The following is a 25,020-nucleotide window of genomic DNA, read 5'->3' on the forward strand; positions in this document are numbered from 1 at the left end:
GCTGAGCCGCCTGCACGTGTCGGGATGCCGGATGCGGCAGCACCAGGATGCACCGGAGAGCCCCAGGGAGCGCCCAGCCCGCGGGCACCTGTGCCCCAACCGGTCCCTCGGTGTTTTCATGGGACCTGATTCATCCCGGAAGGGATTAGGGACGGGGGAAATGGGTGACGTTGTGGTGTGACCAGGACCCGGCATGGACATTGGCGTCAGAGCCGGTCCCCGGTGTTCATTGTCACGTCCAGCCCCAGGGACACGGAGGAGCCGGGAGCCATGGCAGCACCCGCGGTGAGGGGCACCGCACCCGCCCGTCACGGTGAGTGCCGGTGCCGGGCAGAGGCACCCTGCGCTGGAGGGGCTGTGGTGGGCGTTGGGCTGGGGGTCAGGGTAGGTGCTGGCCTCTGGGTCACTGCTGGGGGCTCTGGCCACCCCTGCAGCCATGGCTGGTGGCACTGGGCCTCCCGGGCCAGTGGGCAGCTGCTCTCAAGGCCTCTATAAGGTACATTATGTGGGGCTGTGGGCTCTGTGCCCCTGTGGTGCTGAGATGAGGCCCTGGCCCTCCTAGAGGTACCTCTGGGTCTGCCAGGCTGGATCCAGGAGGGCAGCTGGACCCCTGCCATCCACAGCCCGTGGCACTGGAGGGGCTGACCCTGGCTAGGGACAGTCCTGCTGATGGTGGGTTTGGCAGTGCAGGTGGCTCCTTCCCCACAGCTGGGGTTTTGCAGCGGGGATTGCACAGTTCTGCTCTCGCTCTGTCCCAACATTTCCATCACTTCCTTGGGGGCTGCCTCAGCGCCCCGGACACCCTGATCCACACTGAAATTTAGGTAACTTACACAGGGTTCCCAGAGCCCTTCCCAAAGTGGGAACAGCTGCTGCTCCCTGGCGCAAATGGGTTGAGCCCTGTCTGCCCTGGTGCAGGCTCCCCACCAGCTCACTGTGTCCCCCACTCCTCCATTGCTCTCAGGCAGGGCACAGCTGAAGCTCTTTGTGACCTTGGCCCAGCCGCGTCTCTGTGTGTCCCTGGCTCGTGGGTGCCCCCAGGGCAGGGGCTGCTGTGGGACCCTGCATTCCCCCGCTCCCACGATGGGCGCGAGTGAGGAACAGCGGGGGATCCGGCTTCCCCTTTGAGTCACGCGTTGGGCAAGGCTGGGATTTCGGTGGCCGGAGCACTGTGGTGTCCCCACGAGTGCTGATGTCACCCGGGGATCCCTGTCCCAGATATAAGTCCTGGCTGTGCACAGGCAGGGGGTCTCTACACCAGCTGCGTGTTCCCCAAGACATGTCCTGTGCTCCAGCCTCCAGCTCCCAGGACCGGCCTCGAGGTGCTCTCTGGCTCTGCCTCTTGCTCGTGCTGCCCATCTGTGTCTCTGCCTCCATCACCAGCCCCGGCACCAATCCTGGCATCAAGGCCTGGCTGACCCAGAGGACACTGGAGTTTGGTGAGTCTGTGCTCCTGAGCAGGCAGGGGTGGGAGGGACCCGTGGGGATGATGCCCTGAGTGCTAAGGATGGAGAATGAGGGGAACCAGTGGGCACCCCCAGGAATGATGCCAAGTCTGTCAGGAATAGGGGGTGGAAGGACCATCCTGAACCCGGCTGCTCACTCTCCTGACACCCCAGGTACCCCAGCCCCTTCCTTGGCATCACCCCAAATTCCCACTTTGCCCCAGGCCGGCGCTTTGGGCTGGAGCTGCTCCAGTCAACTCTGCAGAAGGAGCACGAGATGAACCTGACAGGTTCCTACAACACCCCGCTCCTGGGAACTCTCACCTATGCTGTGCCACGGTAAGAGGCACCTGTGGCGTCCCTGTCCCTGTCCCTGTCCCTGTCCGTGCCACAGCTGCAAGCGCATCTTGCCTGTGTTGTGCAGGATCCACATCCATGAGCTGCAGATGAATGAATCCACACTGGACTTTGCCGAGGGCGTGGGGGTGAGGCTGATGGTGCAGCGCGCCCGAATCCAGCTCAGCGCCGACTGGGCAGCCCAGCTGGGCGCCGTGTGAGTCCTCATGGGGACAGGGACAGGACTCGGGGTGGCTCAGTGTCACCGCTGTCCCCGTGCTCACCCGCTCTGTCCCCAGCCAGGACAGTGGCTCTGTGGAGCTCCGCATGCAGGACCTGGCCATGGCGGCCGTGTTGGGCGTGAGTGAGGATGGCAGCGGCCGCCCCACGGTTTGGAGCGCCGGCTGTGACACCCACGGCACCGACCTGCACATGGAGTTTCACCGCGGGTACAGGTGATGCCAAGCCCCCTGCTCTGTCCTGTCCCCGGCATGCGAGGGATTCCGGTGCCCCGGCCACGGTGGTGGGCTGGGGTTGGCTGGGTGGGTGCCATGAGGTGATCTGAGCACCCCGCTCTGCCCTACAGCTGGCTCTACAACCTGCTGGCACCTCTGCTCCAGAGAACCCTGCGGCAGCAGCTGAACAAGCAGGTGGGTGCTCAGCCCCTGTGCCCTGGGGTGTCGGCGTCCCTGTCCCCCCAGCCCAGGAGAGGCTTGGAGACCCTCATCTGCTCATCCCTGGGCTCACTGACGCCTGCTCTTCTTCCAGCTCTGCCTGGTGCTCAACAGGGGCGTTGACAGGCTGGATGCTGTCCTGAAGCACATGAAAGGTGCGTGAGGGGACCCCAGGACTGCGACAGGCAGGGTGGTCCTGGGGGGTGTGGACAGGACTGGCGCCCAGCAGGGTCTGCAGGACCCCAGTGTGGGGCCGGATCCTGACCGAGGCAGGCTGTGGGAGGGGGCTGGAGGCCTGACTCCTCCTGACCGCCCCATGTCCCTGCAGTGTCCACCCAGCTGGACAACTTTGCTGCCATCGACCACTCCCTGCTGGGACCGCCGGCCTTCACAGAGGAGTCTGGGGACATTGCCCTCAAGGTAACGTCATCCCAGGTATCCCTGGGCCAGATCTGGGAACGGAGGAGCCTGGCCGATCCTCACATCCGTGTGTCCGTGCAGGGAGAGATCTTCAGGGTGGGCACGTACCAGCAGAGACCCTCAGCTCTGCCTGTAGCGCTGCCCGTGGCATTACCCATGGCACTGCCTGTGGCTTTGCCCACGCCGCTGCCCAGGACACCGCCCATGGCACACGAGCCCACGCTGCTGTTGGCTGTCACCGAGTTCCTCGCCAACTCAGCCGCCTTCACCTACTTCACGGCCGGGGCCCTGCGCAGGAACTTCTCCAGCAACACGGTAGGGATGGCTGCAGAGCAGAGCTGTCCCCACTGGGGTGTCCCCACGCCCACCCCTGCTCAGCCCCAGCACCCTGATCCCTCCCTGCCTTCCAGCTCCCTCGGCAGTTCCCGCTCCAGCTGAGGACCAAGAGCATGGAGGTCTTCTCACCTGAGGTGAGTGGGAAGGGGACACAGGTGGGACACAGAGAAGGACAGGATGCGAGCAGGATAGGACATGGGACACAAGATGGGAATGTAGGAGGAACAGAAGATGTGATGGGATGCTGGAGGGTGGGACATATGGAATGATGCAGGAAGGATGAGACGGGATAAGCCGTAGGAGGGATGGGATGCAGGAGGGAAAGGTTGCAGTGGGATGGGACATGGGACGACACAGAGGTCAAATGGGATGCACGAGGACAGGGAATGGGGTGCAGTGGATAGGGGATGTGTTGCAGGCAGTATGGGATGCAGACAGAACGGGACACCACAGGACAAGGACGTGGGCAGGGTCTGGGCAATGGGGGGGACCTGATGGGGGCACGGCCAGCACGGCTCTGTGTCACCCCTGCCCTGTCCCTCCCAGCTGCAGGAGCGCTATCCAGACCGGCCCATGGAGCTGCACCTCTGGGCCCGCCAGCAGCCCCTGCTCTCCTGCCAGCCTGATGCCCTGCACGGGAGCCTCTTCAGCTCTGCAGAGGCCTTCGTGGTGCTGCCCAACGCCACCCGTGTCCCTGCCTTTCTGCTGAACATCGTGAGTGGCTGCTGCTGCCACGGCTCAGGGAGCCAGGGGACCCCAAAGAACGTGGTTGGGGCTGGTGTGCCTGTGCTCCTGGCTGGGTCCAGCTGGGTGGTGCTGGGGGATACTGGGGCAGGCTGGGTGGTGCTGGGGGATACTGGGGCAGGCTGGGTGGTGCTGGGGGATACTGGGGCAGGCTGGGTGGTGCTGGGGGATACTGGGGCAGGCTGGGTGGTGCTGGGTTGCCGCCCTGGTCTCACCAATGTCTCTTCTTGATGCAGGATGCCAACGTGACTGGGAAGCCAACAATCACCAGGAACAGACTTGGGGGCACTGTGAGACTGACAGGGTTAGTGGCCGACCATGAGCTGGGTCTGAGCTCCCCTAGGACACGCTTGGAGAGCTCCTCCATTCCCCACCACTGTCCAATTGCCTCCCTGAGTCCCATATTGCCTGCTCAGACCCCATCCTGCACAGTTCATATCTGTGCCAGCTGCCCTGTGTGTGGGGTTCCCGCTGTGCTGGGGTCCTGGTCCCTCCATGGAGCTCAGCCTGTCCCTACCCTGGGACGGGACAGTTCCCACCCCTGTGCCTGGCTCTGACCCTGATTTTGTCTTCCAGGCTCCGTGTAACACAGGTGGCATCAAATGTGGGCCCAGTGGAGGTGAGTGGCTGTTCCAGGGAATCCAAGGGGAGCCTTGGATTCCACGTCACCTTGGGAGCAGGGTCTGGGGGGAATCTGGGGTGCTGTGGACCCCGTGCATGGCAAGTCTGGCAGGGGGCTGAGCCCTGCCTGCAGCATGGGTTCAGGGCCTGCTTGTCCCACAGGTGAAGCGTCTGGAGACCCTGCTGAAATTTGGGCTGTGGCTTTTTGGGGTTCCCCGGGCAAACAGTAAGTGCTGTCCCGGTCCCGTCCCCGTCCTCCCACGGCTGCACCAGGGCCATCCCATGCAATGACTTCGTCTCCCCACAGAGTGGCTCCAGGCTGGCATCCCCCTGCCTCTCCCACATGGCCTCAGCCTGCTCCGACCCCGGATCTCTCTGCAGCAGGTGGGTGCCGCCACTGTCCCCTGCATCCCCCATGTCCCTCATATCCCCCCTCTCACCCTGACTTCCTACAGGGCTTCGTGCTCATCGCCACGGACCTGCAGTACGAGCCATGACCCCCCTGCCTCGTGGGAAGCCGCCAGCCCCCGCCGGCCGTGTCCCCGTCACTGTCCCGTGGCCATCGTGACCCCGTGGGTGGCAAAGCGCCCAACTCCGGGACCCCCAGAGCCCCATCCTGGGCAGGGATTAAAGCGGGAGCGTAGCTCAGCCCTGTGTGCTCGGGGTGTCTCGGGGAGCCCCCTCGGCCGCGTGTCCCAGGCAGGGTCCCATTCCCGATTCCACGATGGAGCTTCGCTGCTGCGAGGGACTGTGGCTGTGCCGTGGTGGGGTCCGTCCCCGGTGGGAGGCTGCGGGCGGCTGGGCACGGGGCTAGAGGCCCTCGGGGACTGGGGTTCTCCCCAATCCTCGCCGTTGTGTTGGTCACGGGGGTCCCTGTGCCCGCGCTCCCCGCAGCCGCTGCGGCCGCGGCTCCGCCGCAGCTTCTCCCGCTGCCCACGGGATGGTGCTCGTGTCCGCGGGCTCCCACCGCGCCCCGCCTGCCCACGGAGCCCGCGGGGCCCGGCCGCTGCCCCCTGCTCCGGGCGTCCCCCGGAAAGGACAAGGAGGGGGCTCTGGGGGAGCTGAGTTGGGCGCGTCCTGCCGTGAGAGGGATGCGGGGTGGCTCGGTGTTCCCCACGCTCGTGGCATCCCAAAAATGCCCGAGTGTTTGTGTGGTCCAAAGCGTGCCGCAATGAGCCCCGCACAAAGGGAAGGTGCTCTTTTGAGGGGTATCCCCGGGAATGTGGGGGGCTGTGGGTCCCAGTGAGGCCGTGAGACCCCTGCCCTCCTCCTCCCAAAGTGGCTGTGGGTGCTGAGCCCATGTCCCCAAAACCAGCACCCCCAGCCCAGCTAAGAGCCTGCCCCGGGCTCTCCTGTCCCCATCACCCCTTAGTGCCACCCCACCACCACACCTCTGGACCACAGCAAACTGCCCTTGGAGCCCCTCAACCCTTCCCTGGGCAGGGAGAGAACCCCACCCACCCATCCACCCATCCATCCATCCATCCATCCATCCATCCATCCATCCATCCATCCATCCATCCATCCCACTGAAGCCAACTCCTTTGGGTCCAAAGCTGCTCAAATTCCCAACGATTGCAAAGACCACAGCACCACCAGCAGCTCGAATGACAAATTTATTTGTGGATTCACCTCCACCTGCAAACCGAAGCGCTCAATGGGCTAATGCTAATCCTCGTGCTCCCCATGCGGGATCTGAGCGGCTCCGACATGAGGAGCGCGAGTCCGTGCTCTGTGGCCAAGTGAACCCCCCTGGAGCCTCCGGTTCTCCCCCCACCTCCATCCCAGCTTGGCCTCTGCAGGGAGCACGGTCCCACACATAAATACGGACAGACAAGATAACAAAAATAGCATTAATAGTATTCACAAATGAATTAAAAACTACTCGTATATGTACAGCAGAGCGCGGGACGTATGTACACGGACAAGCTGCGGACAGCTGTGTCTGCCCGCGGTGGGCTCCGAAGGATGAGGGAGTTTATTCTGGAAGCTAATTTCAGCTCAAAGGCTGGAGGTTCCCTGCTCCAGCAGCAGGAGCAGCAGCATGGGGGATGAGTGGGAGGGAAGCCAGACACCTCAGTCACTGCATGCAGCCGTCACAGCCACGCATGGGGACAGGGATCTGCCTGCACTATGGGACTGGGAACAGGCGGGACAGCAGTGGAGAGGCCAACAGCTCCTATTGTCCCCAGAGAGGCTCCCAAGAGGTGGAGATGGCTCTCAGCCAGTGCCAACCCTTGCTCCCATCTCCCCTAGGCTTGCTTCCCCGTTCACCCTGTGAACCATCTGCTCCCTGGGCTTTGCCACCCCTGTGAGGGTGCTTCCCCTGACCCTTCCAATCCCCAGCTCTGGATTCCCGGACACCACAGCCCCAGCTCTCTGCAAAGCCCCTTGTGCCAAGGGCAAGCACTCTCCCCCTTCTCCTGCCTCCCTCTGCCAGCCCAGAGGAGCAGGCTGAGAAGAGATGAGCACTGTCCCACAGCCATCTACATTTGGAGTGAGGAGGAGGAAGAGGACAAAGAACCCTTCAAACCACGCACAGCCCTGGGCCTGGCACACCATCCTCATCTGGGACAGGCCACAGCTCCCAGTAACTACGTGGGGATAAAGGAATTCACGCAGGGCTGCCCAAGGGCAGAGCTCCTCATCCTTGGCCTCTGCCTCTTCCTCCTGCTCCCCCTGCCACAGGGATGAACTCGGACTGGAGAAGCAAGGACAGGATAGGGATGCTGCAGGGAAGCTGCACCCTGCTAGGCAGCCTGCCCCTTCCTGGTGCCTGAGCATGCCAGAGACGGGGGCATGGAGCCTGACCCTTGCTCTGGCTGGGGAATTTATATTAGTGACACATCTACACACACGCACGCACTCACACATGCAAAAATAAGTCTGTTTATTCTCTTCCAAATTATCTGGAGAACCCTGCAGGGCTGGGACACCTTCTAGCCTGTGCCCCCCCCGGCTGCCTGGATCTCCCGGCGCTGGGAGCCGGTGGCTGAAGTGCTGCATTGGCCTCAGCGCCTTTAAAACACAATGGAACAGTAAATAAGACGGGCTACAATAAAAGGAGCTGGCGGCACGAGGGAGAAAACTCCACGGAGCAGGGTGCTCGGCCGGGATGGAGGGGCTGCCCCCCTGCGCCGGTGGTGGTGCTCGGGAGCGGAGTGTAGTGGATGTGGCGGTGAAGGCGCAGCCGTCCTGGCCACAGGGGGCTCGGCGGCGGCGGCTCACTTGCGGCTCAGCAGGGATCCCAGCAGAAGCACTCCGGCCACCGTCGCCCCAGTCAGGAGCCATTTGTTGAAGGTCTCCTGGCCTTTTCTCACCTCGGCAGCAGCATTGTTCCCATAGAGGTCCACAAAGCGCTCCTGTGGGAAGAGGAGAGCGGTGAGCACAGAGGGAAGGGCTGGCAGGAAAGCGGTGGTGGGGACAGGGCAGATGACAGATGCCTTGTGCTTCCTCGCTCTGAATCACGCACACAGGGTAAGGGGAGAAGCACAGTCATGAGAGAAGAGGATGCCAGAAAGGATTTGCGAGGAGAACACCACGCGGGCAGGGCAGGGGATGCGTCACGTGCTCTCAGCTCTCTAAAATTAGCATCCAAGTGTGATAGAAATCATCGCAGTGGGAACCCGCTGGGCTCCATTCCCTGGCTAAGGCCTGTGGAAGCAGCAGCAGGGCCGGTGCCCACGGCTGCAGAAGCCCACGCCGTGCATCCCCCCAGTGATTTTGTGTCCACAGTGCAGCCTCCCACCTCGCATCGCCACATCCTGGCCCTCGCAGGTTACTCCACAACACGAGCTGGATTTCACGAATCCCTGTGGCGAAGGCAGACATTGGGTCGCTAAGCTACTGCCTTCCCACGGCTTCAGGAGAGCAGGCCAAGCATGAGGCTTGGCCAGGAATGCAGTCACTCCGGCCCGGCTCGTCCAAGCTGGCTGCCTCCAGCCCTTCATCTCCAGCCCTTCATCTCCAGCAGCAGCAGGAGCTGGGAAGACCTCAGCCCATCGTAAGGAGAGCTGCTGGGGTCCCTGAGCCGCACACGGCAGGGCAGGAGGGGTCCCATGGCAGTCAGCAGGGAAACAACGTGGCCCAGGATCTCTCAGGTTTATCAGGGCTGAGCAGGAGGTGCAGGGCTGGAGGGAGAGGAAGCTGCAAGCTCCAGGCTCAGGGACCGCCAGCAGCTCAGCGTCAGCAGGGCCTTGATGCTGTCGCACCTTGAGCCCATCTTCCCAGCAAGATCCCCTGCTCCCCGATAAGTGAATGCAGTTCCAGTAACCCGGCTGCTCTGGGAAAGCAGAGATAAGCCCGGCTGACGCTGTCACGCCTCGCCACGGCCTCTGTGCAGGCAGGGGGAGCATTCCTGCCAGCCTGGTCTGCCAGCACTCTGCCTCCCACACCTGCCCACGGCCGGCCGCAGGACTAGAGGAGTTTGGTGCTCAGGCCGTGCCTGGCGTCCAGGTGGCACTCTTCAATGGAACACGGTGCCAAGTCTCCCAGCTCCCACCAAACAGCCCCAGGACGCTCACAGCTTGTGGGGTATCTCCTCACCTTGCCACATACCTATGACCAAGCTCACACAGACTTTTTCAAAGCAGGGTATGCAGCAGACCTGCATGCTTACTCCCAGGGAGCTGGGATGGCCTCTCCATGGCCACGGGGCTCCCCACCACAGGGGATCCGGTCCTTGATAAGCTGTGCTCTTCAGCACCCAGCTCTGCTGCCAAAGCTCTTCTCCATCTCCCACCAGACACCTCCCCCAGCTGCCTTCCACACCCCATGACCACGAGGAGGTACCCACAGACCCGAGGGCAGTGTTGGGACACAGGGACTTTGCTAACTCACCCTGGGGTATGTCACTGCTGCCACCTCACTTAGAGTCCTCTTCAGGGATATGACAGTCATCCCCGTGACACTCACCACCTACAGAGGGGCAGAAGGCAGCTCGCTTCCCACCATGCCTGCCAGCTGGCACAGGATCTCTGGAGGTGAAGTACTGTGTCCTGGCCCTGCAGGAATGGGCAGGATGGAGCTCACAGGCAGGTGCTGTCCAGGGAGAAAGGAGAGGGCTGCTGCCTGCTGCCAGTCCACTCACCCAGGGAACAGTGAGTGATGCGCTGAAGGAGAGGGACAGGAGCAGATCCCAAACCCAAGAAGGATATATTTTAAATTCTGGCACAGGAAATCCCTCTGCTGATAGGTGGTGATGAGCATGGAGCTGTGACAGGGCACGGCCGTGGCACCAAACTGAGAGCAGGCTGGCAGGGATGGAGGGCACAGGGAACTGGGGCAGAAGGCACCTGTACAAAAAACACCACCCCTACAACATTTATGTCTGGGGAGATTTAGGTTGCATGTTAGAAGAAGGTTCTTCACCACAAGGCTGGTTGGGCATTGGAACCGGCTCCCCAGGGCAGTGGTCACGGCACCAAGCCCGAACCAGAGTTCAAGGAATACTTGGACCATGCCCTCAGGCACATGGTGGGATTGTTGGGCTGTCCTGTGCAGGGCCAGGAGTTGGACTTGATGAGCCTTGTGGGTCCCTTCAAATTCAGCATATGTTTTGATCTCTCAGTGCCTGGGCCCTCGCTCCAGGGATGGTCCTTCCCTTGGACACACATCCCAGCCACTTGCTCACAGCACCTGAGCCTGCAGAATGCTCAGATGGGGGAAGGCAGCCGCATCCTTGTGATGTATTCCCCAGAAAATCTGATTTCCTCAGGGATTCAGTAGGACCTGCCCCACTGAGAGCCCCACACATCTGTACAGGCTCCTCCCGACCCACAGCAGGGACGTGCCCCCAGTGCTGCAGTGGTGGACAGGGCCACGCATCTGCCCAGCCTCTCCGTGGGGCAGGCACCAGGAGAGGCCCCCCCGGCAGGGCAGGGAGCCAAGGAGGGCTGGCAGCCGGTTCTCCATGTTGCTTTTTCCATGGCATGTGCTGCCGAGCTTGGGGAAAGGCAGTTCCAAGAAGCCCTTGCTTCCAAGAAAAGGAAGTGTTTGCTGCAGGGGAGATAAATGGCGCACAGTGAACGCAGGGCTATCGGGTGCTACAGGCGGAGAGGAGCACAGCCAGAGCCCGGCATGGGCAGGGAGGGGACGTGAGCCCCTCTCCTTCCTTTGAGAAGGGAGCAGCAGCTGCTGGAGCCACAGCTGGGGGCCATAGGGGACCTGAGAAGAATGCCTTGCCCTTCCCGGAGGAAACCACCCTAGGAGTTGTGATAGCTCAGCCACTGCACAACTTCGATCCCAGATGTGTCCCCTGAGAAGCAGATCCCAGAGCAGAGGGAGTGGGAAAACAGGCAGGAGCGTCCTTCCTGCCCATGCTGGGGGCAGGTTGAAGGTTAGGGAAAAGCAGCTTGCTCTGTTCCCACACCAGCCCGGGCCTCGGCCGCCCCGCACCTGAAGCCCAGCACTCCCAGGACTGATCCTGACCTCTCTGGCCTGGTGTTTGGATCCCAGGCTTGCCCAGACACGTCCAGATATTTCTGGCCTCCCCCAGTCACCTTTATCTGAGAGGAAATATTTGGAATTCCTGAGCTGATCACAAGGACTGTGGTAGCAACAGCACGTTGTGTCTCAATCCGTGGGCCTCTTCCACCAGAGGGAACAGGCTGTTCCATCAGAACGCCCGTCACATCCCCTTCCCCGCCCCGGGTGACTGACACGTCCGAGAGGAGGATGCTCCGGAGCAGGCAATGAGGAAGCAGAGATCTTATTCCTATGCAAGAGGCAACCCCCTGCCTTTGCCTCTCCTCCCCAGAGCTGGGGAAGGAATCCACATTTTCTTGTTGGAGGAGTTGGGGCAGGGGGTGCTTCCCTCCTGCAGCACATGCTGATTGCAGGAGGCAGAGAAGCTGGAGGGTCAGGCTCCACCACCTCCCAGAGCTGGGGCAGGGAGGTTCTGCAGTGCCAAAAGTTCTCTGGACGCTCACAGAGCCCCAAACTGCAACCCAGCACTGTGGGGGATGAAGCAACCATTTAAACACTGCCCAGTGCCCACACATAACCCCGTGACAAAAGGGCAAGAGGAGCAGGTCTGACCTAAGTGCTCTGACTCAGGCGGGAGAGCAGACTAAAGAAGTACCACTTCTGGCTGAGACACTACTCACATCCTGGCCTGGGAAGGGGAACACCTAAAATTTGAGGCTCTCATTTGTTGGGTTGGTTTCATTCACCAGCGCTGCCCGCGCAGGAGGGAGAACAGCTGCTGGATCCCATTCAGGGTGAACAGAGCAGGTTCCTCTTTCAAGATAAGGCCCAGCACTTGGGGAAAGAGGATTCGGTGGCACTGAGCCATAAGGGCAGGTGAAGGAAGCAGATGTGGGCAATAAACTCCCATCTGGCCTCTGGTGAGGCAGGAGAGCAGAGAGGGGAGGGCTCTGGCAGTTTGGGACTCAAAGCTTGCTCTGCACAAGGGGGTGAAGGGTATGGAGGTCACTGAGATACCAGGACAAAGCTCTGAAAAACAGCAGAGAAGAGCCAGGCTCTAGCAGGAGTATTCAGATGAACTTGCAGGAGCTTTGGAGCTTCCCATGGCTCCAAAACCCCCAGCCCCCACCTCAGCATGCACAACAACCTTTCTGACCCAAGGATCTTGATGTGCTTTATCAAAAATGAGCTGGTTCCCCAGAACCTCCCTTGAGATAAGTCAGCATTGCTCCCAAATGGATCGACAGAGCTGTGGGGAGGTTAAGTGCCTTTCCCAGAGCTGTGTGCGAGCCAGCAGCATGAGCCACAGCATCTGACTCCCAACCCAGGCATTCTCATCACGAGGCAATGTTTCCCTTGAAAACAAGGCTGTTTCTGTTTTACCTTCACCGTAAGTACAGCTGTGTTCCTGCTCAGAGGTCTAACAGCAACCGCCGGCCGCGAGCAGAGTCATCTGGATGACCAGACATTTGTTAATGAGATGCTGGGAACAGTTTTGTGCTGAGCAGCAAGACAAGGAGGGAAAAAGAAAGGCAGCAGCTCAGCACAGACCACAACAAAGCCCTGCATCGACAGCAACCTGCTCCCAGAGCCCCTTTGGGCTGCCAGCTCACCACATGGGGCTGACATATGTGAACCTGGAGGTGAAGCACAGGGGGGAAAAGGCAGCTGAGAGCTTTAGGAATAAAAGAAAACATAAGTATTCCCAAAGGCACTGGGAATCCTGTAAACACAGCTCTGTGGGTCCCTTTGTGATATGAATGGAACAGACATCCTAGAGGTTCTCCCACTGCCCTGCTCCCCCGATGCTGTATCCACGTGTGGCCCCCACCACTCTCAGCCCTGACAGGAGGGCAGCAGGGACAGAGTGTGACTGCAGAGCTCACAGGACTGCCTGCAGCGCTGGGCAGTGGAGGTCAAGGTGAGCACCTGACTCAGGAGCATGGCAAGGGAACCTGCCATTCAAGGCAGGCCTGACCCTCGCCATGGAAACACAGAATGGTTAGAGAGCACCTTAAAGATCATCTAGCTCCAATCCCCCTTCCACAGGCAGAGAAGATCAGAGCTTCACCCCACTGGTCCCCACCAGCAACCCCAGGCAGGCTCAGAACGGGGTGGGGAAGGGGCTCTGGGGACAGCAGCTGCAGGTGCAAATACTCCAGAGACTCAGCTCTAACTGTTATGCAAATGGTGACCTCCAGGGAAGCAGCTGCTGATCTCCATGACAATGGCAGGGAATGCCACCCACCCACTGCCTCTCCTGCCTTTCCTGCCCTTGGAGCTGGTGCTGGGGTGTTGTGGACCCTGGGGTGCTGTCCCTGCCCAAATGCCAGGGCAGTCATTGAAACCTTCGACTGGGAAGGAGGCAGCCATAAATTCAAAAGAGACAATTAAATAGGAACATCCCCTCTTCTTTCTCCTCTCACTCAGGCTTTGCTGTGGGGCTGCAGTGTGGGGGGACCGGCTGGGAGGCTGCCCCTTGGGCCAAAGCCCAGCAGACCTGCGGGGCTCCAGCCTAGCCCAGGCCAGAGCCAGCTCTTTTCTAACCAGAAACAAACCCTCACTAGCACATTCCAGCCCTAATCCTTGCCACGGCAGCCTTCTGTCAAACTGGTTTCATCACCGGCTCCAGGGAACCTGCAATAACCCCACACCATTCAGCACAATTTCAGCGTTTTCCAAATACATGAAAGAGGCTACGGTGACAGCTGTAACCCCCGTCCCTGCCCCGGGAGACTGCTGTGCGCAGCACGAGATGGAGAGCAGGGAATTGCACTCTCCGTTCCAGAAATCTGCTGAAACATTCATGTGTATTAAAGCCGGAGACGATGTGAATGACTAATCCACTTGCATCCATCTTTCATCAGTGTTCCTCCCAGAGCTAACCGGGCTGAGGGCTCCCGAAGGTGCCGCAGCCCTGGCCAGCACTGGGCCCGCTGCGCAGGGCAGGAGAGGATGGCAGGAGACACGGCTCCGGTACAAAGGCACAGCGAAGAACACATTGGCTGAGCCGGATCCACTCAAGAGATTAGCACCTGCTGGGAATGGGATTGTTTTCCAAAGGGCATTAAGTGGAATAGTCCGAGGAAAGACGGTCCCTCTGATGCTTCTCCCCACCGGACAGATGGTGTCTGAGCCCCGCAGCAGAGCAGCCTTTGTGCGAGGGGCGCGCTCGGGGGGCAGGGAAGGCTCCTGCTTTCACGTCCCGGTTATCTGCCGCCCGCGGGGCCGGGGAGTGGAGGGCCGTGGCCAGCTCGCTGTGCCGGACAGCACCTCAGCAGGGCCACCGGCACCCAGGGAACAGAGCTCAATTTTCACCTTGTCATTGCTCTTCCTGGACGTCAGAGCTCCTGTGCAATCGTGCCCTTGTGTAACCGTGGGGAAACCTGCGCCGGGGAGTCGTGCCATGCTCACGTGTGCCCGGCTGCTGAGCCACGTTCCCTCCTGCCAAGGGGATGAGGGGGCGATGCTGACAGCTCCTTCTGGTCCTCACCCGCACCGTGAGCCTCACCAAAACCACCCCACAGGGAATGCTGGTGTTACCAGGGCTCAAGGGAGCCAGGCTGGGTGCAGGGATGATCTCCAGAGGAGACGGATCATGAGGAAGAGCTGCCTGGCTATCCTGCCTCAGCCACTCATCCACCAGCATCCTGGAGGAGCGACAGCCAAGCTTTACCACTTCCCACTTTGGCCCCGGCACCTCACGAGGCTGCTGTAATTCTTACATGCCACTTGAATGAAAAAGGGGAAAGGGTGGAGGTGCAGGAAGAGGAGGAAGATGTGCTCATTCTGTTTTCACTTCCTGTTAGTTCCATGAAATCTCAAATTATTCAAGCCACAAAGTCTCTTAGCAAAATCCTTGCTGACTTGAGGGCAGGAAGCACAGTAGGCAGCTGATGCAGCAAACAGGAGAAAGTGCAGTGCAGCATGAGAAGGAGACTTTGTGCTCTGCCCTGGGCTCCTCCATGCATGTTGTTGCATGAAATAATCACTGGCTGGTGCACTGGAAGCTTCTAAATGAGGTCAGTTGCTCTATTAAAAGACATTAGCTCTCCAGCAAGTTTAATACACTGGTGAGCCACACAAGTATAAGATGGAGGCACTTGCAACACTCCCTGAGAGCTGATTTACAGGTAGCAACACCTCATTTTCTCCGTATGTAAGTCATATGTCACCCAGGCACTGCCCAGGGCCACACACACACCCAGCACCCACATCCCAGCCCAAACCCTGAGCCAGCTCACCACGAGTCACACACGGAGAGTACTGCCACCAGACATGCTCCCTGCATAATACTGGCAGTGTCCCCAGTCTTCCTCAGCCTCAGTGGTGGCACAAACCAGGGAGATGGGCAAGTGGGACTGGTACTCTCACAGAAGCAATGCAGACAGCTGTCCTGCTCCACCTGATCATGGCATGAGCTACATTCAAACCAAGCCAGCTCCATGCCAGCCTAGATCTCTTCTCAGCTTCACAAAGAACCCTTCATCCACCAGAGAAGAAAACCATTCCATGCTCCTTCAGGAAGCAGCCAGTTCCAGCAGCTCCCTTTTGAGTCCTACCACAAGAGGCAGGTCACTGCACGGCCTGTTCACTGCACGGCTCTGACCACAGGCCTATTGCACAGTCCCAGTGTGAGCAGCTCCAGCCCCTGCTCCTGCTCCACGCCCTGCCTGCTGCCAGCTTGTCATGTTTTGGAGTATTTAATTTCACTCTTAAGAGCACCTGTCTGGCAGCAGTTGGAACCCAGGCAAGGGAGAACCTGCCTGCTCTTTGCTCTTGGCCAGGCAGAGCACAGAGCAGGACACCTGCCTCGGTTTCCCTCTGAGCTCAGGTGAAGGGCTGTGAGCTCTGGGTCCATCCTAGATCGGGAATGGGGGCTGAAAGGCTGAGCCCAGCCCTGCTCCCACTGGAGGCTCCTCATCTCCAGGGCTCATCTCCCCAAGCAGGATACTGATGCCAGGAGCTAGCTACTAATTGGATCTACTTAAATCAGCAGCTATGTCTGCAGACACAGCTGAAACACAAGCTTGAGCAGGAAGGAGGATAATGCAATAAATTCAAAGAGCTCTCCCCAAGGGAATCGCACAACCCCCTGAAACTTCCCTCTTTGCAGACACAGCCCATTACCCTTCCCTGGGCACGCTGTGCCAGTGCAGAGGCAAGCAGCAGTCAAAAAAGTAACCAGCCCAAAGCCCCCTGAAACACCAAGCTCCTCCAGCTTCAGAGATCCCAGCAGCAGAGGGACGGCAGACCAGTTACAGCACAACATTCAAACAGTCCCTGTGGCCACGGGAGCCTCTCTGGTTAACGCTCCGAATCCCGCTCCTCCCTCCCTCCCTCGCTACCCCGGAGGCAGGCAGCAGCGCTGAGTGCACTGGGTTTCCCATTAAAGAGATCCTGAGAGACAGCACTGGGCTGGTACACGTGAGCACGTGTCCGAGGGAAGACACGGGCGGCTGGAGAGATGCTGGCTGCACACGGAGCTGCAGCGGGCGTTCCCGCCTGCAGGCAGTCCTTCCCAGCACTGCTCAGCCCTCCGATTCTTTTTTTGCTAACTAAATTAAACATGAGGATAAAATAAGCAAAATACCTAAAAATAAAAAATAAACCCGAGCTTTTCTACAGCACAACTAGGTCACAGCTCCCCAGCATGTGAGTTGTGGCAGCTACGGCTCAGCCCCTTGAGCCTCCCAGGTTCAAAACTGACATCTCTCTTAAAAGGCTGCTCCCGAAACCCACACCTGCTCTCCGGTAAGCCCAGCTGGAGCCATCTGCTAACGGCTCTGCCTCCCAGCAGCCCTTGGCACCCTCGTTCCGCTGGGCTGTTCTGCTGTGGCAGAGAGTACCCCTTCTCCCCACCTGACCGCGATGGGTGCCAGCCCGTGCCCCCTCCATGGGTGCACTGTGGGAGAAGCTCTCCCATGCCTCTGGAGTGCATGTTCCCTAACTTGAGCTCTTGGCATCTCAAGGATGATTAGGAGCAGGACTTCAGAGATCTTGCACCAAGAACCCCTCTACACATCCTTCCAGGTCAGGAGCAAGGAGGAGGAAGTCTCCCTGCTCAAGGTCAGGGCAGTAAAGCAAGGAGCGCTCTGGCGCTGAGGGACTCCGCTTCCTTTCGTGCCCTCCTCTCTGTGCGTTAATCTTTAGTGGCTCAGAACAATAGTTTTTAAGGGCAACATCCCTCCCTTGTGGGAGGGTGGAGCAGGAGAGCAGAGGGTGGAGGAGAGTGGCTGCTCTCCTGCTATCGCAAGGCAGAGCCACCCGCAGGGAATACCTTCGCCCTGAATCAGCAGGTAGGTCAACATCCCGGCTGCTCTGGGGTCCCCAGAGGGGACAGAGCAGCTGCCCCCAGCCCCCTTCTGCTCCCACGGCAGAGGCCACCATTAATCCCTCGCCTCTTGGTTCAGCAGGTCTGCAACACTTCTACAACTGATATCCATCCCTTCTCTTCCCCCAGCTTCTCCTGGGAATACTCAGGCTTTACAGCTAGTGGGGAAAGAGCTGCGAGAGAAATACTCTTTGTAATGTCAAGATGGGACTGTGCTTACAGCCGCCAGCTGCTTGGTAAAAACCAAAGGAAACCAAACCTTCTCAGCTTCAGCAAAAGTCTCAGAGCACCACACCACCATTCAGCTGCACTCAGTGTGCGCTGCAGGCGTGTCGCTGCTCCCAAGGGGAAACCATGTACACAAACCATACCGGAGCTCCACGGAAATCAGGCACAGCACCCCAGACACACACAGTAAGCTGCAGCTTCCACTGGGGAAAAGAGAGCTCCCACCCACCCCTCCTGCTGTGCTGGGAACACCCCGCTGCTGCTGAAGCAGGGAGAGAGCGCGGGCAGCGCTCCAGGGACCCGGCTCCAGCATCAGAGAGGAGCAGGATGAGCAGGCGGAATGACATTACTGAGAGCAGCTGTGAACACAGAGCAGCAAGAAACAGTTTGTTAATTATTTCACAGGTCTTTTTTTAAATGACACTCAGCTCTTCGGATTAAAGAGCCTCAGAGTGCTTTACGAATCAGAGTTGCCAGTGGCTCCCCTGGGAGCAAAGGAAACGCTATCCCTTTCGCTCAAAGACCCCGGGGTTAAGTGGGCTGCTCTGAGCCACAGCCAGCCAAGGGCAGGAGTTTGGCTTTCCAGGCGCCTGCTGTAATCACAGATCTAAGGAACGTAATCAAACTGCACCACACACCAAGAGGCAGCAAGGAAAACAGGGAGGGCCCCAAAGAAGGAGAACGAGTAAAGGGGGTAAAGAGTAAAGCTCTGAGATCAGCCCCTGCATCGCTCTTGGTCTAGCGGCAGGAATGCTGCTGTGGGCCGGGCAGGAAGCTGCAGTGGAAGTCATTCCAATGGCATTTCCTGGAGAGCACTGCAGAAAAGCCTCCCAGGTCGAAGGCTGGGTGAGGAGCTGCCAGGGATCTGCAGGCTGAGCCCAGATCTCCAGCAGTCAGCGAGGATACCGCTACCTGGGCTGGGTGCTCCAGGCAGGACAGCCTGAGCCAGGACACTGCTGGCAGCTCCCACAGCCAGGGAGGAATATCCAGGACTGAGAAGGGGTATGGGGAACCCCACTGGCAGGAGGACAGTGTATTTTTCACCCCATGAAATGACAATGACAGTGGGGCCATCATCTCAGCTGCAAGGGATCAAGGCTGTAAATTAATTACTGAGGACAAAGTGCAAAGCAATAATACAGCTGAGCACCACAGACCATGTTGCTCAAAGCCCCATCCAACATGACCATGAACACTTCCAGGGACAGGGGAACCACAGCTTCTCTCGGTAACCTGTGCCAGTGTCTCATAAACCTCACAGGGCAGAGAACCTTCCTAATATCTAATCTAACTCTACCCTCTGTCAGTGGGGAGGAATTCCCCCTTGTCCTGTCACTCCATGCCCTTGTCCAAAGTCCCCCTCCAGCTCTGTTGGAGCCTCTTCAGGCACCGGCAGGGAGCTCTCTCTTCTCCAGGATGAACAACCCCAATTCTCTCAGCCTGAGATGAAGCCATAGGATTCATCCTCAAGACCACAAAGCCTTGGCTATGCCCAGTCACTTCCACTGAGTCCGTTCTGCTGCATGCTGACCACCATGCGGAATGGCTGGCTGTGATCTCAAACAGGATTAGAAGTGCTGGGGCATCCCCCAAACCCAACCTGTAACACTCAGAAGGGCAGAATGCTGGCAAACCACACTGCCAGAAAATGTGGTAGTGGCAGGGACAGCTTGTGCAGGATACCTGGGACACAAGGTGCAAGGCCAAAAAGCATTTCCAAAGAACTGAGAGTCAAAGTCTAACTCTCAACTGAAACCACTGAGGAACCTGGAGCCAGAGCACAGGACGAAATCCCAGCTGTGTGCTGTCATATGACACAGGCTGAGTCATTTCCTACCATTCAGCAAAAAAATTTAAAAGATAAAAATGAGCTTGCTATATTGACATCTTCAAAGGGTTTTCCCCAAAGAGAATCACAAGCTTCTAGTCCACTGCAGGGTGACACAACACATGTCCCAGCACACCAAGTCCTGTGTGGCCAGGGTCAGCTGAGAACCCAGGAAGCATTGAGCCAGAAGCAGTTCATTCTCCATGAGCCTAGTGCAGTTTGTTGGGATTCACATATCACAGACTGGTGCTAAAGATGCTATCTGCTCTCAGTTCTAGCCTGACACAGCCCCAGCATGTTGGTCCCCAGCATATGCCCCACAAACCTCGTGACTCTATATCCACAGATCTAACTCCAAGCTCATCCAGAAAACCCTCCTTAAAATCCCACTCTGAATGTGGATTTAGCCTTGAAGGAAAAGCTGTCATGCACTGGAGGGTCACAGCCAGGCAGGAACTACTGCTCACTTTCCTTTCTCAAACAGATTAAGCACGGTCAGTACATCCCTGCCTGCCAGGCTCTCTCCCGTTTACCCTGCACTTCCCCCTCCTTCCTTCCCATTCACCAGATTTCTCCCTCCACGACTCCCAATTCCCACTGGCATCACCATTTCAACTTCACAGCTAGTGGGACCTGGTCCTGGTCAAAGCAACTGCCCCTGGAAAGCCTCCTTTTTGGATGTGATGGCTTGCCAAGGCAGCAGCTCTCTTCTGGCTGGTTATTAAATGTTCCCCTTGGGTTGTTCTGGTTTGTTTGTTTTCCCAGTGCCAGATTGCAGAGCAGAGGGCGAACCAAGGCAGAGCCAGTAAATAGACAAAACACTCCTATGTTGACGCTATGAAGCAAGATTTACTATTTCCCTTTACCTCAAAACTTGGTTTCTCAAGAGAACTGCTACAGCCCAGCACACAGGAGCCTCCAAAGGCACCTGCACCCCGCGGCCCTCCTATGCTGCCTTTGTTCCACTGGTGGGGAATGAAACAGAGCTTCCTACACAACCGGGCTGTGCAGCACTTGCTATGGAGCCATGCTCCTTCCCTCTTTCAGAGGGGCTTTCCAGGAAGAGAAGTGCTGCAGTGCTCCAAAACACAAACCACCTGGGCCCTGCCAAGCAGGCCTGCCAGAACTTGCATCTCTCTCACCAGGAGCTGCCTGCTGCACCTCTCGGGAGTGCTTTGTTTGAATGGGACAGGCTCTAACAGCTCCAATGCACCAAACAGACTCCCTGTGCAAACAGGGCGGCAGGAGAGGGATGGCTCCATCACAGCCAGGGCAGGGTGGCACTCCTCTTGCAGGGAGAGCTGGCAGAAAGCCAGGGCTTTCTCCCTGCAGCTGGAATCCTGCGAGAGCAAAGGAAAGCAAAGCATCCCCATGCACGCCCCACACGTCAGGCACTCAGGAGCTGTTACGGCCTCTGTCCCTTGGTGTGGAGTGGCATGGATGCCTCCAGGAAGGGATATGATGAAAGCTGAGAGTGGAAAAAAGCTACAGCCAAGATGTCAAATGAGTAGTCAGGGCTTGCAACAGGCTGGCAGCAGCAACACTGCCCAGCACTGGTATTTTGGTGGCTGGTGGTGTGGATTCCCCACACTCGGTCCTTCACCACCCTGCCTGGCTTCCATTCAGCTCCCAGCATAGCCCAGGCAGCGGCACAACCTGGGCAGAGAAGTTAAAAGCCCGGTTCAAGGTTAGAACAAGAGAGCAAGGCTGTCCCCTGAGTGGGAACCGGCGTTTTTCAAAGCGAGAGCTGGTGGGCGGGTCAGATAGAGAGGAGTCCTGACCCTTCCGCAATCTGTTGAACAAATATTTGTTCCAAACAATTAATTTAGAGACAGACACAAAAAAATTGAAGAGTCTGAATCCTGATGGTTGGGGGTGGGGAACAGAGGGAGGAGGTGTTTCATTCCCCTCAAGCAGGGACCAGTGATTTTCCACCAGTGATTTAATCTAAATCCCCCAGAGAGTTCATTTACAAAAAATCAGATTGCATTATCGCCTAGGTCTCCAGGATACAGCCCAATCCGTCACTAACAGCAACAGCCACACTAGCTTGGAAACCTCAGTTTGATCACTTAATTCCAAGACTAATCTGTGGCTCTAAAAGCCAAAAACAGAGGGAGGGGGAAAGAACTCTGCATTTGGCCAGGGTTATCTGCAGGATGAGAGAGCTAATGGGCCACATACAGCCAGATGAAATGGCCAGCAGATCCTGGGTTATTAATCGAAACCAAGCTCCTCTCCTTGCCTGAGCAGCCCCACCCAGGCAGTGCCCCAGGGCGGTCACATTCCTGGAATTCCTTCACCCTTCCTGAACCAGTTCCCTCTCCCTGGGTGCACCAGCTCCCCTTCTCCTCTGGGGTCCCCAGCGTTGCTAGCCAGGCACGGGGAGCTCGGGGGGGCTTCTTCTGTCAGGAGGGTGCAGAGCACAATGCTGGGCTCAAAGGCTCCGGTCCCCTTCCCAAAATGCTGGGCTCTGCCAATGGGGGCTGAGAGGCCTCAGCTCCCAGCAAGGAGGCAATTCCCCACTGTTTAGATGCCAATGCCTGACAGCATCAACTCTTTCCAGTGGGAACCGGTAAAGGTTACACCAGCAGGGAATCACTAAGATGCAGAAGCCAAATGAAAACTCAGACATCTGTAGGTCATATACCTCCCGCCGGCAGTCCCAGGCTGCACCGCACAGCCGGACCCGGCATTTCAAGAATGCTTCCTGAAGAAATGCTTATTCATGTTAATACCTCACCACTGAGAGCTCCCAGGGCTTGCTGCTGGGGCAGCTGGGAGCACTGCTCCCTGCCAAGGGAAAAGCAGCTGCGGGCTTAGCAGCTCCCCAGCGCAGAGGTTGCCTCCACCTCAGGCCTGGCTCCCACCACACCAGCTCAGACTGTCCCAGAAGCCCACCCACCCACCGGGATCTGCTGTGGGATACAGTTCACCATGAGCAAGGCAAATGCTGTTCCCAGAATGAAGAAGTAGCTGTTACCTCGGCAAATCACCAGCCAGCCCACCACAACACTGCCTTGGAGAGGAGGAAGCTCCACTCCCTGCTGTTAATGACACCAGCAACATGCCCCAGAGGCAGAGCTCTGCTTGAAGAACAAGCTTGGATGACATTAGATTTCCAAAGGCTCTTGGAAAAACAGGTCTTTTACATAACATCCAGGGAGAAGGAGAAAAAGCAGGGATGGAGAAAAACATATCTGAGCACAAACTGTTTGTGTCAATACGGTGGGCTGACCCTCTTTGGGACAGAGTGTCAAAAACACAGAGGGCAAGATCATACACCCCTTTATGCTCCCTGCAAAGCATAGGACAAGCTCTAGCACAAACACTGCAGGGAGCTCCGCTCCGGTTTGACCGGCCCCACTGCCAGCCTGGAGTGAGGGAGGGCATGGGCAGCCACCCCCACCAAAGAGAGGCGTTCTTACCCATCCGCCATTCTCCTGGATCCAGGGATCTAAGTGGTCGGTCAAGTACGTGGTCATCCAAGACACGATGCGTTTCACCAATACCCGCATCTCCTTAACAACGCTCTCCACGCACAAGGCTCCTCCGAAGGAGAAGAAAGCCACGATGCGGCCCCAGTTCACTCCATCGCGGAACAGTTCGTTCACTACCTGCTCAAAGCTCTGATACGCTGTGCTGGGAGTGATGTGGAGCTGGGAAGTGAGGTCGCTGAACGCCCGCCTGTACCTCAGCTCAAACTCATCCCCCGCCTCTCTCAGCGCCTGCCTCACGTCGTCGGCTGCTCGACGGATCTCATGGACTTCGAGGCTGCTCTGGTGCACGGTGGCTCCGTTCACTATGTGGCTGGTAGGCGCGTGCCAGGAGGGGCTCCCGTTGAGGACGCCATCCACCTCGTCCTCCTCCCCTGCAAAGTCAGTCCTGTTCTCATCTTCCTCCTCCAGCTGACTCCAGCTGTATCCTTTCTGCGAGAGCTTGTAGGAAACAAAGTCAATCACTAACTCCCGGTTGCTGCTGTACATTTTCACACCTGGGACACCCTCAATGAGTCCATGGTCCGGAGCACAAGCAGATCAACGCTTAGCAGGTCCCGACTCCGCTCCTCTTCTTTGCGACCGATGGAAACATCTGACCTTAGCACAGAGGAGAAGAGAGGCACCGAAACGGTTAATGCCACAGCTCTTAGATGCACCCGCGCCATTACCACCGATAGCTTATCATTATACTGAGATCACCCCGCAGCTCAACGCCGGGGCTCAGGGCCACCAGATTGAAGCCGCACGGAGAACCGACCACAACACCCCCTTCCCCGGAAACCAGCCTCGAACCCCAGGGACCCCTGGGCTCGCTCCGAGCAGACCCCAGATCTCACCGGGTGCGGGCTGTGCCTGGCAGGCCGGCTGCGGGCCGGGGCGGAGGCGGTTCTCGTTCTGCTGGAGCTTCGGGTCGGCCCGGACCGCGACAGCACCGCCCCCGCCTCGCCCCGCCCGTTAAAGGGCCCGGCGCCCCCGCCCCCGTCTGCCGGCGTTACCCAAGGGCTGCAGCGACGGCAGCGGGCGGGCAGCGCTACCCAAGGATCACGGCAGCCCCAGGAGGGTCCGGTTTGACGGTAACCGGAGACCCCCCGCCCCGCAGTCCCTCATTCCCCGCAGGCGGAGGAGATAAACCTCTCAAAACCGGCGATCGCTCGCCACCGAGGGTGCCGCCACACGGCGCTGCGTCCTTACGGGAACGATTCCAGTCCCGGTCGGCGGCGCGCTGCCGCTGGGGCCGGGACGGTGACACGCCGGGCAGCGGCAGGCGGGAGCGCCGCAGGGGGTAGCCGGTCCTCCCGGCCACCGGACCGCTCCCCGCACCGGACCGCTTCCCCCAGACCCGCCGTACCCCCTCCCCAGCCACCGGAACGCCCCCCCCGGTCCCCGGACGGCCCCACCGGTCCCCGTACCTGGGGGGCGGGGCCGCGCACGAGGGCCGACACGGCGCCCGCGCGGACACGCCAGCCAATCAGCGGCCAGGAGAGGGGCGGGGGCCCGGCAGCGCCCTCTCCCTTTGGCTGAGCCGCGCGTCACTCAAGGCTTACCCTGCCCCGCCCCTCAGCTCACCGCCCGACAGAGGGTCCGTGTCCTTCCCGGCTCTGCCGCGCGGGCCCGGCTGGCAGCGACACTGGAGGTCGCCGGGAGCCCCGCCGGGCCTCGGCCCGCTCAGCAGTCCGGGGACTCCTTCCACATCGCCTGCCGAGCGGCCCGGGGGGTGCGGTGGGGTGGGAGGGGGCAGCGACGGGGCGGTGCGCGTGCGCACGGCGCCTCGAGGCTGGGCGAGGAGCGTCGGTTGGACGGCGCGGGGGCACAGTGCGCACGCGCTCTGCCGGCTGTGCCGTTGCGCACGCGCGAAGGTGCCGGGCGGAGGGCGGAGCTCTGGCGCCCCCTGGCGGCCGCGGTGAAGTCAGCTCCCGTCTCCGCTCTCGCCGCGCCCTGTGGGCACGGCCCTGCCGCTGACACGGCCGCCTTCCCCTCTCAGCAGTCCGGGACTAACGTGGGGTGTCTTGTGTCTCCACAATGCTCAGGGAGCCCGTGGCGGGGCTGAGGGAAAGCGACTGTGGCAGCCAGGGCCTGCCCTGCCGTTAACAGCTGGCTACTCATCCCTCTCTAATGCTACGGGGAAGAT

The 25,020-nt window shown here is 59.2% G+C and overlaps 2 protein-coding genes across 9 annotated transcripts; one reads left to right on the forward strand and one right to left on the reverse strand.

Moving 5' to 3' along the window:
• The first annotated feature begins 1,279 nt into the window (after positions 1 to 1,279).
• On the forward strand, positions 1,280 to 5,112 carry LOC120760208 (bactericidal permeability-increasing protein-like). Its single transcript, XM_040080207.1, has 15 exons — positions 1,280 to 1,439; positions 1,670 to 1,784; positions 1,870 to 1,998; positions 2,081 to 2,236; positions 2,368 to 2,431; positions 2,550 to 2,610; positions 2,784 to 2,875; positions 2,957 to 3,190; positions 3,286 to 3,345; positions 3,758 to 3,925; positions 4,192 to 4,259; positions 4,532 to 4,574; positions 4,739 to 4,802; positions 4,884 to 4,960; positions 5,032 to 5,112. The coding sequence occupies exons 1-15, from the start codon at positions 1,280 to 1,282 to the stop codon at positions 5,071 to 5,073; spliced, it is 1,533 nt and encodes a 510-aa protein (XP_039936141.1). The 3' UTR covers positions 5,074 to 5,112.
• Positions 5,113 to 6,179: 1,067 nt separating this feature from the next.
• BCL2L1 (BCL2 like 1) lies at positions 6,180 to 24,607 on the reverse strand. Of its 8 annotated transcripts, none has more exons than XM_040080253.2 (3): positions 24,459 to 24,607; positions 22,821 to 23,489; positions 6,180 to 7,938 (listed from the first exon to the last, which is right to left on the reverse strand). In XM_040080253.2, exons 2-3 carry the CDS (start codon positions 23,376 to 23,378, stop codon positions 7,801 to 7,803), a joined length of 696 nt encoding a protein of 231 aa, XP_039936187.1. In that variant the 5' UTR covers positions 23,379 to 23,489; positions 24,459 to 24,607; the 3' UTR covers positions 6,180 to 7,800. The 8 variants fall into 8 exon arrangements, with proteins under 8 accessions (XP_039936187.1, XP_039936188.1, XP_039936190.1 ...); XM_040080254.1 differs by having other exon boundaries at positions 22,821 to 23,484; positions 24,459 to 24,605; XM_040080256.2 differs by lacking the exon at positions 24,459 to 24,607 and adding an exon at positions 24,302 to 24,362.
• Between the last annotated feature and the right edge of the window lie 413 nt (positions 24,608 to 25,020).

The sequence above is a fragment of the Hirundo rustica genome, chromosome 16, assembly GCF_015227805.2.
Source record: "Hirundo rustica isolate bHirRus1 chromosome 16, bHirRus1.pri.v3, whole genome shotgun sequence".
In the NCBI taxonomy this organism is placed as follows: Eukaryota; Metazoa; Chordata; class Aves; order Passeriformes; family Hirundinidae; genus Hirundo; species Hirundo rustica.

Bases quoted from the DNA above. Each gene is read 5' to 3' on its own strand.
- LOC120760208 (XM_040080207.1), top strand. From the start codon at position 1,280: ATGTCCTGTGCTCCAGCCTCCAGCTCCCAGGACCGGCCTCGAGGTGCT. The intron at 1,440-1,669 runs GTGAGTCTGTGC...ACTTTGCCCCAG, and splicing joins CCAGAGGACACTGGAGTTTG to GCCGGCGCTTTGGGCTGGAG. The intron at 2,432-2,549 runs GTGGGTGCTCAG...CTCTTCTTCCAG, and splicing joins GGCAGCAGCTGAACAAGCAG to CTCTGCCTGGTGCTCAACAG.
- BCL2L1 (XM_040080253.2), bottom strand. From the start codon at position 23,378: ATGTACAGCAGCAACCGGGAGTTAGTGATTGACTTTGTTTCCTACAAG. The intron at 7,939-22,820 runs GTAAGAACGCCT...CTCTTCCCACAG, and splicing joins TCCAGGAGAATGGCGGATGG to GAGCGCTTTGTGGACCTCTA.